This window comes from Colobus angolensis, unplaced genomic scaffold (genome assembly GCF_000951035.1).
Source record: "Colobus angolensis palliatus isolate OR3802 unplaced genomic scaffold, Cang.pa_1.0 Scaffold23, whole genome shotgun sequence".
Classification (NCBI taxonomy): domain Eukaryota; kingdom Metazoa; phylum Chordata; class Mammalia; order Primates; family Cercopithecidae; genus Colobus; species Colobus angolensis.
Window position 1 is genome coordinate 7,459,598 of NW_012115488.1, and position 15,592 is coordinate 7,475,189.

Below are 15,592 nucleotides of genomic sequence, written 5' to 3' on the forward strand. Positions count from 1 at the left end.
TTTTTTGTATTTTTTAGTAGAGACGGGGTTTCACCGTGTTAGCCAGGATGGTCTGGATCTCCTGACCTCGTGATCCGCCCGTCTTGCCCTCCCAAAGTGCGGGGATTACAGGCTTGAGCCACCGCGCCTGGCCTACATGTATTGCTTTTTTTAGAAAAATTACAATCTTGCAAAAGCACTTTCAAATTCAATGCCTTCATTTTTGACATGAGAAAACTTCAGCCCAGAGGGGTACCCAACTTACCACACAGCACAAAAGTGCAAGACAAGGATTCAAATGAAAAACAATGACTCTTAACCCAGTGCTGTTTTTGTGGCATTTAAAGAAGTCTGACTTTCAAATATCCACCTATCAAAAAATAATAAGTTTTCATACAATATATGAAGTGGGTTTTGTTGTTGTTGTTGTTAAAGAGACAGGGTCTTGCTCTGTCACTTAGGCTGGAGTGCAGAGGCACAATCTCGGCTCACTGCAGCCTTGACCTCTCAGGCTCAAGCCATTTTCCCCCTCAGCCCCCCAAGTAGCTGGGGCCACACATGCGTGCCACCATGCCTAAATACAAAAAAATTTTGTATTTTTTTTTTTGTTGCAGAGATGGAGTTTTGCGATGTTACCCAGGCTGCTCTCAAACTCCTGAGCTCAGGCAATCTGTCCACCTAGGCCTCCCAAAGTGCTGACATTATAGGCGTGAGCCACCGCACCTGGCCAATACATGAAGTTTTAAGTTGCCTTCAAGTCATATAATATATTCCTAAGAAAAACCCTCAGAAGATGAATGTTCTAGGTTTTAAACTCCTTTAAGAAAGCAAATTTTAGAAGTCAACATATTTTTCAATTGGCTCATTATGGTTCTACTGCATTTCACACGACATTAAGGACTAGCACAGTTCCAGTCTAATGATAAATTCCAACTCAAATTCTTTTGTTACCCTGACTTTTGTTATAATGGTTTTAGCAATGAGATGGGAGTTTTGAGTAAATAGGTGTTTTGTTTTTTGAATTTATTTTACATATGTATTAGTGCACACACACACAAGCAGTGTTCACCTTCATATTTTTGTACTTTCACATTTATATGCAAATAAAAAACTAACTAAAATGCATAGGTAAATTTTATCAGTGATCTTAAATTTGAAGATCAAAGCAAGCACACAATTCAAATTATCAATGAAAAACTAAAATAATGCCTAGTACTTTAAGCACATATCACACTAGATCTACTTATCATTCACTTTTGTTTCTCTGAAATTATTTCCTTGGCCTTGTTAGGCAAAAATAAAATACAACAATTAGCTCAATACTTTTGAAAAACTTTCAAATAAAAACAAAGAAATGAGAATTAGTCTTAGACAACTGTAACAGGTAAAAGGGAAATGGATGTGGGAGGCATATTCATTTGATCAGGATTAGCACTACATTTTTTCACAATATGGAACCAGTCTAAGCAATGGCAGGAATGATGTGTACTCTGGCAAACTGACTTGAGTACATACTTTTGAAACACTTATTAATTTTCTTTTCATTCTGAGAAAGCAGGCACAATCTAGAGAAGCCAGAGTAGACAAATAGATAAAGAAAACAGGCAGATGGGAACCATTCTTATTATACCTCTTCCTTCTTGGTTTCATAGTCTTAGTCATTGCTCATGAAGGGCACTACAAAGTATTTAAATAGGATAGATGCTGAAAATCTTTAGAAAGTTCCAGCCAAAACTGTATGGTATGTTACTTATGCTAACACGTCTAAAACATTTTTTACTTTCAACATCATGCTCATTTATTTTTGGCACAATAAAACAATTTTTTAAATCTGACATTGATTAAACACTGAGGTAACATTTAGAAATTCATTTTCATCTGATTTCTGATTCTGTGTATATTAACAGTTTTCATTGATATGTAAAAGATATAATTTTTAGGAAAAAACATTTCTAGGAGAATAATTGCCTTTACTCTTCCACCAAGAAAGCATTCAGAATAATGAATTACAAAGAGGAGGCATAAATCGAAAAACTGAAAGTGTAAGGTTGGGGTGAGCTCATTTTTAAATATACTTTTTCTTTGATGATGCTGGGAAACTATTATATACCTAAAAGAAATGATCAGAAGTCTCTAAAAAATGGATGAGCTATTCCCTGGCAAGAGTTTCCAACCATGGTGTCCTAATATGCAGCTGTGGACAATGACCACTTGCAAAAGATAAAGCAAATAGTTTGACACTGGTACTTGATTTCTAGCAAAGACCAGATCTACATGGTCTCTATCATCACATCACTCTAACTTTTGAGGGGAAGAGAAAAGGTGGAGTAAGAATTGGGATCGATAATAATCCTGGGTCCAGCTATGGGACTTTATGAACATCTTAGGAAAAAGAACATGATGTGAATATGTGTGTGTGCCAGGGGGAGGTCCAAACACTCCGGCTTGCAGAGGCTTGGGGCTCACCACGCATGCTCTCTCACCTCCACGATGTCTGAGTTTGTCCGGCTCTCATGCGGCTCGTTGTACTCCGTGTACTTGAGAAGCACTTTGTCCATGTCGGTGCTGGCATACTGAAACAGCTTGTTGGTGCTGTTGAAGATGATCAGCGCAATCTCACAGTCACACAGCACGCTCAGCTCGTAAGCCTTCTTCATCAACCCAAATTTCCTCTTTGTAAATGTCACCTGGAAAAAAGAAAGCAGCCAAGATTTTTAAAAAAATATTCATTCATGTGTGGTTTTTTCTTTTCTTTTTTCTTTTCCTTCACAAAACAACGGTGTGTAGTTGTCAGACCCTTGGGCACTAACACATTTAGAAAGAAAGCAAATAAATCTAAAATTAATTTCTACTTATCATTTGAAAATGTGTGATTTCTAGTTTGCTGCTGAATGTGAGACTCTAAATGCAAGATTTAATGTAGGGTATTTTAATGAAGGTGACCAGGGAATTGGTCATGTTTCTTTGAGCAAGTGAAGATTTAAAAAAAAAAAACTAATTTCAGCATGGTTAACATTATTTCCCAATTAATAATTAGTTTGGAGCTTGTTTTTGACTATTTGAAGAGTGGACATGACATTATGAACTTAGCATTTTAGATCTGTGTTCAAACAAGTCTTAAAATTGTCTACTCTCATGTCATTTAATTGAAAACACTTGAAGATGACTGTTCTCTCAGAGGACGTTGTATTCTGTTTTCTAGAAACCCAGCAGGGCATTGGGAAGTCCGTTAGCCATTATATGCTTAGGGTTTTGGTTTCATTCTTCTGTGTATCTTTCTTCTTCTCTCAGGTCAGAAGCTGTATTGTTAATGCCACCATTTTCTTCTTTTAATCTAATCTATTACCAAAACCCATAATTCCTTTCCTCAAAGTATTTCTCAGGTTCATAATATTTCCCAGGCGACTCTATCACTCATGTCCTTATCACTTCAATTTTGGACAGCCTAGCAGCTTCCTGTCCTAGATGATCTCCCTGCCTGGAATCATTCCTTCCTCAATTCATCTCAAACCGCAAAGCCTCACTCTTCCTACTGTCTTTTTCCTGATGAGCTGTCTACAACCGCTCCCTCTCCCTGGCTTTGAAAACTTCCTACCTGCCAATCCTACCAAATGCAAAAATATATTTCACTCTTCCCAATTTCAACTCTCTTTTAATTGAACTTCAGCTTGTTGCTCCAGTCTGGATACTGAAAAGGTGTGAACAGTCTTAATTATAAACCTTATATGGTCCACTGTTCCCCAGCAGGTATTCATTCTGTACAGTACTGCTCCTATAAAATACTCCTTAAGAGAAAAGTTCAATGGCCTAATATGTTTGGAAAATGAGGCACATTGGTATGGTAAAGGCTACGAAACCTTTTAAACTTTAACTTGCTTTTCAAACCTATTGCTGACATATTGTTTGTTTCTCTGCATGTTTATTTTGAGGATCACTTACTATCACTCTTCAGAACTAGGTTTTTGAGGCACATATTCTGGGAAAAGCTACTTAATTAAGCTATTGTTTTCAGAAGGAACTATTTACACTTTTTTCATACCTTCAAATCCAAACCACCTTGCAGAGAGTCCAGCTCATTTTATCCACCACAGATTTGTGTGTAATTCCTAATTGCATATTCCTACCCTTCATCTTTCTTTTTGTCTCCAGACACCCAATACATGTCCTCCAGTTCCACACCTGTCTAAACATCCTGAAATCCCAAATCCTCCAAAGCTCAACCTCATTATCTTCAGTCTAGAATCTGTTACCCCTTTTGGAATCCCCATTTCACCATAAACTCAGACATCCAAACTAGAAACCTCAGAGAGAACTCTGAATCCCGGCCCGCCTCCTTCTCCCACTCCCCACCCTCCCCTACAACTAAATAGATTTATGTTGACAAGGACTGTGGGCTAGCAGACAGAAAACCTGACTTCCCAGTCTCTTCATTCCTCCACATTTTGTTAATTATTGTCTTACTTATCACCTTTTATTTTTCCTTAATGTTACAATTACATTTTATATTTTCAAATATACACAAAAATATACAAAATATATACAAAAATATACAAAATTTAAAAATATACAAAACTGTGTATATTTTCCTATGTGATTTGTTTACCCTCTTCCACTACAGTGCATGCCCCACAAGGGCATATGCCATTTTTATTTTGCTCACTACTTTATCCCCAGTGCTTAGACCAGTAGACATGTATGGGTACATGGTAAAAATCTATGGTACAAAAAAATGATAGGGGAAACCATTATGTGAAGTCTTTAGAAAGATACAAGTTGATGTATGTTATATATGTAATAAATTTTGCCATGAAATGTTTTTAACAATTCATATGCAAACTTTTTTAAACAATACATATATTCCTTACTTAATAATAATTATATTATCACATTGACATTGAAGGTAGTATGGTAGAAAGCAAAGAACATAGGGTTTGTATTCAGAGAACTCTGAATTTGAATGCTGCATTTGCTAGCCATGTGACATTCATTTAAAAACTTCTTTTTTGTTTGGTTTTTGAGACAGGGTCTCCCCCTGTCACCCAGGCTGGAGTGTGGTGGTACTAGTATTGCTTACTGCAACCTCCACTTCCCAGGGTCAAATGCTCCTCCTGCCTCAACCTCCCGAATAGCTGGGACTACAGGCGTGCACCAACATGTTCTGGTTGTATCTTTATTTTCATTTATTTTTAGTAGAAACGAGGTTTCCATATGTTACTTGGGCTGGTCTCAAACTTCTGAGCTCAAGCGATCCTCCCGCTTAAGCCTTTCAAAGTGCTAGGATTACAGGCATAAGCCACTGTGCCTCGCCTTACTTTAAATAAAGTTCTTTGAGTTTGATTTTTTTCACATCTGTAAAACAGAGATTTATACCTACTCTTAGGGTTGTTGTGAGGATAGTATCCAATAATGTGTGTATAGTATTGAGTATAATGCTTAGAGTAGGTGCTCAATAAATATTAGTTCCCATAAATTTCTTAGTTGACTTAACTGAAAAAGAACTAGCAGAATATACTCGTCTTGGTGACTTGAAGAGTCTACCAATTATGGCTATTTGAGGATGTTACTGTGTTTGATAGAAAGATAAAGCTGAGCTATCGAAAGATAAAGCTGTAGTGACCATTCTTTGGAAAATAAGGCATTTAGGTATTTACTAGCCCATATCAACTAGTCAATATTTACTCAGTTACGTTATTTACGTTTCAACTTGGATAATTCTTCTTTCTTGTAATTGTCAGTGTTTTACCTTCTAGTTCATCTTTATTGATTGTCTTTCTAAAGTACTTCTGATAAAATATAGCCAGTGTTTTATTTTCATATCTGATTATCATACTACTTTAGAAAAGTTTATTCTGTTTTATTCAGATGAGTCGTAACTGATATTAAGGATGGGTTGAAAACCAACTTTTTGGAATGACTAAACAAACATAATAATCATTAATTACACAGAGCTGTACTGAATGTCTTTTAATATTTCTTTTAGATCCAATTTTGATATGAAACTATACCTGCATATTGGCATTTTATTTAGTGAAATAGGCTACAGAATACGTTCATTACAGAAGGCACTGACCTAGACTACTTTCATATATCTAAAACCACTTTTAATCAAAGTTCATGACCACAAACTGCATGTGGAATGTCTCAATACAGTATGGTTTCTGTTGTACTCAGACCTCAGGATTTTGCACATTGCAACACTCATAATCAAAGTACATTTCAGTACAGAAATATCATTAATGCCACTATTTGTGTTTACTTTTAGTGCTCCTAAATTTTTGTGTAACCAAATAGGCTGCTAGATAATGCATACTTATTTAATAATACCTGTCAAAGAAGTCAGTTCATATAGCTTCTTCTGCAATTTAAAACTGCAAACTGGAATGATAACTGTATTAAAGCATGTAAGAAAATATCTTCAAAATCTACTCTTAATTGCCCTAAATTTAATTCTGCATTATGTTCATAATCTTCATAGCATACTCAAAATGTATTTTATAATGCTTTTTCACATTGTTCATAGTTAGATAAAATTATTTTTAAGCATTAGGCTTTCTAAAGAGATCTGGAATATTACTCTTCATTTAAAAGATGCCACTCAATGACAAAGATTTCAATTCTGAGCTTTTATACTTAAATAATGCATTGTGATGATTACATTTTTCTTAACTTGATAATAGTTTGTAATGGGGGACAAGTCCATATTTCTTTTTAAATAACATGCTTGGAACCTTAGGTGAGGCAGAAAGAGGTTTTTACAGAAGTTAGGCAAAGAGTCACTCTTTTCCAGGATTTATGTAAGTCAACATGTTATTAAATTAAAGAGACTTAATGCGTGATATAGCGTAGAAAGCAGAACTACTCTGTAAGTTTTTTATTTTGTGTTTTTTCTTTATCTTTTTGCATCTTTAAATAGCCCCAAATGTGATGATGGTATGTTAAGTTTTTTAGTGGCCCTGACTTTTAAATCCTAGAATAAGGACAGATATCATACATCTTATGTTGATAATGGCTCTAGAATCTATTAAGTATGAAGGAAAAACAGAAATTAGAATTTGAAATTTGAGAAAAGAAACATTCATTACATACAGCACCTTACAAACCAGTTACTAAAAATTTAAGAAAGTCTATTCACAAAAAGTGTAAAAATAATTTGGCTAAGTTTTATGGAGCATTTTCTGCATGTCAAACATTATGCTAAGCAATATTTATTGAACATTCTCTGTGTCAGACATTTGTGCTAGGTACTGTGGGTTCCATTATATAAAATAATATCTCCCTTGTTCATATCAGTTCCTTGTGGCTGGAGAAAAAGTCATTTAATTCCACAACGTTTAAAAGGAATTTTCTTTATTTGGAACAAAATGCATGACTTGGCCAACAAAGTTATATTTTCAGTCAGGTCTAATAATCTGAATTCGTATTTTTATCTAGAGTTGAGTGAATTCAGTTATTGAGTTAGAAAAATAATAATAGATGTAAATTCAGTCAAGATGAGTATGAAATGAAATCTACCTTACTGGTTATTTCTAATCTTGACTTAGTGAAAGCTGATTGTGGTATTACTCCCATCTCTCCTTTTCCACCTGGCCACTGGATGCGCCCATCAGGCTGTAAGGGTTAGTTTAAATGCCAACTTCTTTCTCTGATGCTTTCCTTGTCACATTCAGATAAAACTCATTCCTTTCTCACTGTAGTCCTCCAGCACTTTTTACAAATCTTTATTATCAGACTTACTCCACTATTACAAAGTTGGTTTTCCCTTCTGCCAGATTTGAATTCCTCGAAGACCCTCACTCAGGCCTCTCACAGACTCTGACCAGTGGCCACTCAATGAACCTTTGTTGAATGAGTGGATTATGGAATGGAAATACTCCATTTTGAGGTCTGAATGTTTCGGTATAATTTTATGTTAGAGTAGACACTTTTTACTTGCCTTTTAAATAATTTAATCTCCCCAAAATAAGAGATTTTGGACACATATACCTTTATTTTACTACAATGTTTAGCTTATTAGTGACACATATCTGAAGATAAAGTAATTATACTATCTTGGAATTTATAATAAAGAAGGTAAATGATGTCTGGACAGAAATATATATGTAAATACGCTGTAGACCTCAAGAAAAATATACTTCAAAAAGTTCAGAGAAAAGTTTTTACTTTTTTATCCCTTGCCTGGATGATGACTCATCATGAAAGATGAAAAAGTCTGAAGATAAAAATTTAATTTTACAATCACAGGATACAGAAAGAATGGGGAGGATCCATGGGTTCAGGATGACTGAGTTTGTTCAGCAAAAAAGTATTCAACTTTCTGATGACTTCAGATTTTCAAAGAATAAGCATCTGGAAAAGTGAAGAAATCCTCATGCAGAATTTGAGACTTGATGGTAGTAATTTAGCTGATTTAAATATGGCTGTTGAACTATAATTAATGAGGCTGACTTAATTGATCAATGTTAAGTTTATCAAAAAGTCTCTAGTAAAGTGCCATGGAGTTCAGTACTTTTCCCATCCCAGGAAACATTTTTGTCAGTGGTTTAGATGGGAATATAAGAAGGCAGGCTTATCAGATCTGCATGCAACGTAAATCTGGGTGCTTGAGCAAACACACTAGGTGATAGAGTCTATATCCATAGCGCCTTCTACAGCCTTTAGAAAGTTGGGTCACAATCAAGATGACTCAAATGGAGGTAATTTTAAAGTCCACATTCATATTTTTAAAAAACAATTACAAAAGGTCAGGTTGGAGAAAATTACAGAATTTTGGAAAACGATCTAAAGTTTTAGTGTTCTATAGTGGTAATTAATTATTCTACTGATCTTTTTGTTTGTCAGAACCATCTTTGGTAGTGTATTCAGTTCTGAAGGTTACATTTTAAGAAGGCACTGACAAAATTAGAGCATCTACAGGATGGTAAACTGACTGATGTAGGGTCTGAGAACAATTTTGCATGAGGAACCATAGAGAGAATCTGGAATGTATAACTCAGAAAAAATAGAATTAAAAGTGAAATGCTAAACATTTTCTAAGATCTGAAGCATATGCCCATGTGAAAAGGCAAAATTAGTAAGCACTGTTGAAAATCATAAAGAGGTTCAAAACAAGGGAAAATCTAGTGATGAGAACTGCCTAAGAGTGGACCTAGTCTCACCAAGCAGAAAGCAGCTCATTTCTGAATATGTTCACATACAGCTGCATATCCAGGAAGGTGTAGAAGGGGTTCCTGAATTAAGCAGGAAGTTGAACCAGAGACCTTTAAGATATTTATTCTAATTTTTAGATATTCTTAATCTATGCCTAGGTATCATAGAGCTTTGAGTTAAGAGTCAATGGCAATATGGTTCACCAAGCATGCACCCTACAGAATCTCCTATGTTTTAGTTACTCAATCCCAATACATTATCGCCTCTAATTTCCATATTTCAAGAAATAAAATAACTTTTTTGTAGCTAGAAGAGACACAAAAGACTGTAAAAAATTAGACAACATTAAATGATGAATGTGCTGAAAATGCACAGAAAAATAATTATCCAGATTGATAAAATAGAAAATTCACATTATTAAAGAAATTTTAAAGAAGCAGGATATATGCATCATGACTGGGGCAGTGCAATGTAGAAAGAAAAACATAAAAATTGAAAATCAAGTCCCAGCTCTGCCTTTTATGAGCTGTGTGCCTTTGCATAAAATGGCTTAACTTACCTGAACCCCAATTTCCTCACCTGGAAAGTGGAGGTAATAATAGGCATCATATAGAATTCTATGAGAGGTCAAGTAGAGGATATAATACAAGTGTAAACCAACTTGTTAACTGTGAAACACTTTACAAGGCAAGTAGTATCTTCTCTGATGCACCAGGCTTGGTCGCTCCTTGAAACATACTGTAAAAGACTGGTCTCCTAGGACCGACTGTCAGCTTGTGTTACCATTATTTACTTAGTTCTAGATTAGAGTATCTCTCTCAGCTATATCCTAGCTTTTCTTGAGTACTTGGGCCATCTTTTGTTCATTGTTGTAATGTGACATCCAATAATAATACTTGGCTAAATAAATATATGTTGATAGAATGAATAGATATATGAACAGAGGAATTGTAGTGTTTTTCATAATTCAAAATGAATAGCTGAAAATAAATTTCTATGGATGCTCAGACTATGTCAACAAGAAGTTTGCTACTGACAGAGGGCAATTTCACATACTTGTTTTATTTTTGTGTGTGTCATTTTAACTTACTGTAAAAACTTACATTTGGTAAAATTAATCAGGAGAAAAACTGGAGTGGGTCAAATTTTATGTGTGGGTTTGTTGGTGCAAGTGAAGCATATCATATTTCTTATTTTTTTTTAGATAACAGTGTTGCTTATTTGATGATTTTTTCTAAGAAGCTCAAAGATTTTATAATAAATTATCTCCCTACATTCAACAGTATCTCTTTGAACTTACTCTTTAGCACAGTTTATCATCCCCATTTTTCAGATGAATGCTGTAAACAACGACATGAATTGCCTTATCCAAGGTCCCCAAACTTGTTCCTGGATGGACTAGAAAACCATCCCTCTTCACACAAAACGCATCTTTCTTTCTGTTAGTCGGTGTTCCTTCCCTCTTTTAGATAACTATGGATTTTAGGGGCTGAAGTTCAGCTCAATATCGACCCAATCAACTGTTTATTGAACAGTGTGCAGGCACTGTCATTTGTAATGTTACATTAAGAAACATCAGAAATTCTGATAAGTACAAGCACAGTAATGCATAACATATTAATTACTGTAAGGACTGCTTTCTAGGTTAAAGTCAAAAAATAATACTAAGAACACTAAATTGAGAGCAAGTTGGTTTCTAGGTTCTGAGAGTAAATCAAAGCTACTTTTGTATAGACTCTGCAGCCAACTCTGCCCTCAGATGCTCTGGTCATTTCCACTACAGCCACTGAGAACCACATGCATGCACTAGTGGGCACAAACTAGTTCTATATTTATGGATGTTTATTTTAATTTCAGAAAATGGGAAGAATTTTAGTTGGTAGTAAATACAGGTCTGCTTACAGTTAGAATAAAAAAGGTGGGCCTCTGATTTACACAGGCAATGTAAATAACGAGTTCTAAAAACAGAGAAGGAGTCCTGTATCATTTCCTACAGGGTAGGGAAATTAGCTTGACTACTGTGCAATGGAAAGGGCATTTCATAATCTTTCTCCACTCCACACGACTGCCCCCTCCCTCATCCTCCCAGGCCCGGCCCCATTCATAAAATCACCTCAGAAGAACTTTCCTGCCATATTAACTATTGTAGTTCTTGCACCTTACAGGAAAGAGTTCTGATAGAAAAGGACTGTTAGAAACAGCAGCTACTCACATCTATAATAATAATTGAGGCCCAATTCCAAATTGCCTCAGACATATCACTAAGAGAAGGAACAAAAATCTCATCTATGGGTCCCAAATACTTCTTTCCACCAATCAGAATATTTTTAGCCTAATCTTTTTTTTTTTTTTTTTTGAGAAAAAAGTCTCGCTCTGTCGCCCAGGCTGGAGTGCAGTGGCCGGATCTCAGCTCACTGCAAGCTCCGCCTCCCGGGTTTATGCCATTCTCCTGCCTCAGCCTCCTGAGTAGCTGGGACTACAGACGCCCGCCACCTCGCCCAGCTATTTTTTTTTTTTTTGTATTTTTTAGTAGAGACGGGGTTTCACCATGTTAGCCAGGATGGTCTCGATCTCCTGACCTCGTGATCCGCCCGTCTCGGCCTCCCAAAGTGCTGGGATTACAGGCTTGAGCCACCGTGCCCGGTCAGCCTAATCTTAGTTGAACATTATGGTCGTCAATGAATGGATAATTTTTTATTGTTTTATTTTCACCATTCTTTAACTCGTAAATAGTAGTTTCTTTGTTTTAAGACGTGTTTGGGACTCATATACCCAGCTAATTCTATTTTCAAAGGTTTGAGGTTTTATCATTTTTTTTCCCTCCAAATAGAGTCATGATAAATATAACCCTCATTCTGTGAAAATATTTCAGGTCGACTCCTCCTCCTCATCCCCCCACCTAGATAATCTCTCAGTTTCCTCCCAGTTGAGGAAACAGAATGACTAATGAGTGACAGATGGACAGTTCACAGATACAATACACTCTGTAATCCAGGAGCCACAGGTCTTCCTATGTGTTTAAAGGGTTAGGGCTGGAGTCAAGAGTCTGCAACGACAATCTTTAATTGGGAAAAAGGGAAATGCCCTCCTAAATGCTCTTTCTCTACCTCCCTTGTTCCTGACAGTAAGTAACGGCACAAGTGTTCTAAAGTATTCCTCTTCAGTTTTATTTTGTTTAATTCACTCTGTCATTAGAAAGGCTTGTGAGCTTTAGGCCCGATGATTACTCTCGATGGGAGGAAGCAGTGCCTCTGCAGACTTGTGTTCTAGACAAGTGTTCCTTTATACAATGACGGGGCCTGCCATCGTAAATGAAAGGCTCTTTAAAGGGCAGCGAGGGACTCTTTTAAGCAGACTGCTACCACGTGCTTGTAACCCTCCAGCATAACTTGCGAGGATGAGACAGCAGTGTGTTCTGCTGCAAAGGGGACTATTGTCCTCATTACCCTCAAGCAAATTGAGCCTCGTTTCACTGAAATATAGTAGTATTTCCAAAGGATTTTCAAGCAGTAGTTCCTAAAATTCTGACCATGATAAAAGGATTAAAATAGGGGCTTAGAGTGTGGAATTTAGAACTCTACCAATCCCTCACCCTAAGTCAACATTCCAAATCCCAAAATAAAACTCTAAATCTTATGCACTGGATGAAAAATAATAAATCACAATTAGATCTAAATTAAATAATCAAATGCACATTAATAAAACAAGTGTTTATTAACAAAATCACAAGAGTTTGAGTTTTAAAATTTGTGACAGCTAAATTCTGATACATTTGTCTACATGAGGAAAAGGAAGAAGGATGACTGAAAATTACTAACTTGATCAGGATTTAAGAGATTTTACTGTGGTCCATTTTAAGGCCTCGGAATGTTTTTGCCTTTTGAAAAGAGGACTAACACAGCAGGCTTCACATTTTTTATATGTGCTGCTCAGATCTGCCTGGTTCGTTAAAGGGTTGATTTTCATTCTAAATCCAATCTGCAGATGCAGTCATAAAATAAATACCTCTGTTTCTCCGTATCTCATCTACATAAGAGATATAATTTGAATCTGAGAAGAATCAAATAAACCAGATTAAAATTTGGGGGGCAAAAACATGTTTACTAGTTCAACAAAGCCAAATGTACCTAAGGGAAAGGTCAAAGGATACTTCATTCCCTGCTGAGCAAATGCTCAGGAAGCACATTTGTCTACATTTTCCTGTCATAACAGGAAGAGTGTAACTTCTTCCTTTCCACAATAGCTTAGGTTTTACCTCCTAACTCCAATATTTTCTCCCCCAGGGCCTTCCAAATCAATCCTTGCAAGACAGAAGGCTGTCTCCCTTATAGTTTCCAAACAGTTACATTTGTTGAAATGTTATTTAAATGTTAGTGATTTCTTCAGTTAAACTGTTCCAATTTAAAATTAAAAGTCAAATTTCCAAACATTTAGATTGGTTCTCTAATTCTTATTAAAGGTCCAACATATTTCAAAAGAAACACAAATACACATTACATATTATGATATTTTAATTTATTTCCTTAATGATGTCTAATTTACTTATATTTTTTAAAATTTTTGCCCAAAGCCATTATCCTCAGAAAAAATAAAAGTTTCCAAACTACCTTCAACAAGAATACATTGGGATGTAAACTTCAAAAATACTTTTACAAAATAATTTTTGAAGTAGTTTCATTTTGAACTAAATGTTAAAGAAGTTCAGACTGCAGAGGACATGGCTTTTGAAACAATTAGCATCATGTCTTTTAATCTACAGTTTGGAAGAAACTTCTGGGTTTATGTGGTCTATTTATAATGTAATTATTTTTAGTGTTGGTTTCTCAGTAATACAATGTCACACAGTTTGTGCATTTGCAAAGCTAAAGGTGACTTGTAGCGGACAGAGTGGTGTGTGTATGCATTCCCAGAGGTGAAAGGGGCCATTCAATGTCAACTTTCTACACAAAATGACATACAATAAATAAAAGCATTAGATTCTTTTTAAATTACAGTTTTAAGTAGAATTTATGTGAGATACACAAATTAGAAATGGAAACAATAAAAACCGTTGAGGCCCTCAAGTTCAAAGAAGAGTGACAGAATTCTACAAGAGACAATTACTCTTTTCCTTGTGAAAATTTTGGCCTCTCTCAGATTTCCTACCAAAGGAAAGTGAATGAATGAGATTGACGGGGGTTGGAGCAATATCTTTCTGGCAGTAAAGGAGTAGATCTAGCTGACATAAATATAAACGATAATGCACCAAATGGGATAAACAGTAAATGTGTGGCGTGGCACACTATTGCTGTGATTCCACTACATGGTGGGGAGACTATTTGTGAATTGTTTTCAAAACGCTAAGGGATAAAATGGAAATCAACGGCCTGAGGTCACAGCTGTTAAACATATATCTGAGCATTCTGCCTACTGCCTTTTTTTTTAAATTTTGAAACTCTTAGAAGTACTATTTGGGTTACTTTCCCTTCTGGTTTTCTTTTTCAACCTCGTCAGTCACCAGCAATTCCAAATCTTTGAATAAAAACTTTTCCCTTGGTAATTTTAAGATTAATAAAAGAATGATTTAACTTATACGCATGAGGAGCTTTTAAGAAGGCATCCCCAATATGCAGCACTATACCCTATAATTCAATTCTGATGAGTATGATGTCCTAAAATATTACTATGATATACTCTAATTTTATTTAAATGAAATAAATTTAGTATAATTTTTAATAAAGTGTTGGGGAGGCAGGTAGCTCCTCCCCATTAAGAAATGATACTAAGAAAAAACAATCATCATCATCATTATATGAGGTATTCGCAGGCTTATTTTGGATTAAAAGATGGGAAAATCAATAATTTTTCACTGATTGAACTTTTTATTCACTAGGTCTGAAAGAGACTCCAGATACTTCTTGATTAACAAATATAATTCTTCTATAGTATTTAAAGAAAAACTCGCAAGTCTGGAAATTCTGTTTGTGGAGGTGGCCTAAATAAGTGCATTTAGCAGTGGTGACTGCATCTTCTATCTATTCTCCAACTTATGGTTTGGAATTCACCGAAAAATTATTTTTTTGAAGCAATTAATTTGTATTTCTCAATTATCCAGTTAGTCACATTTAAAGAGTGAATGCATCTCTCTTTTAAAAATTTTCTATTAGGTTATTAGAATGTAACTCCCAAATTTAGAACTGTAATTAACTTGGTGAAAACCAGGAAACAGTAAGGAGTAAAATTTTTTGTTTTTAAAGAGTCACTTGAGGGAATCTATACATCTATTTTTTTCAGTTTAGTGTCGAATAGACCAGATTTAGTTTAAAAACACATCAGTATGTAGAAACTGTCAGAAGCTGCATCTACACTGAACACATTTTTCCAGCTTTTTTCCTAGTTCATCTTATATAATTTATAATTCATATAAAGAGACTGAGACGGGGACATAAGAAGAGGGGAAGTTAGAAAATGTAACAGCTATGAACTC

At 35.4% G+C, this 15,592-nt stretch overlaps 1 protein-coding gene across 4 annotated transcripts in view; it reads right to left on the bottom strand.

Moving 5' to 3' along the window:
* The window catches only part of MEF2C (myocyte enhancer factor 2C), a 195,427-nt gene that overhangs the window by 94,383 nt on the left and 85,452 nt on the right, over window positions 1-15,592 (bottom strand). For all 4 annotated transcript variants that reach the window (XM_011944249.1, XM_011944246.1, XM_011944248.1 and 1 more), the window contains one exon: window positions 2,463-2,666. In XM_011944249.1, the coding sequence (XP_011799639.1) occupies window positions 2,463-2,666 (204 nt within the window). The remainder of the gene's footprint in view (window positions 1-2,462; window positions 2,667-15,592) is intronic.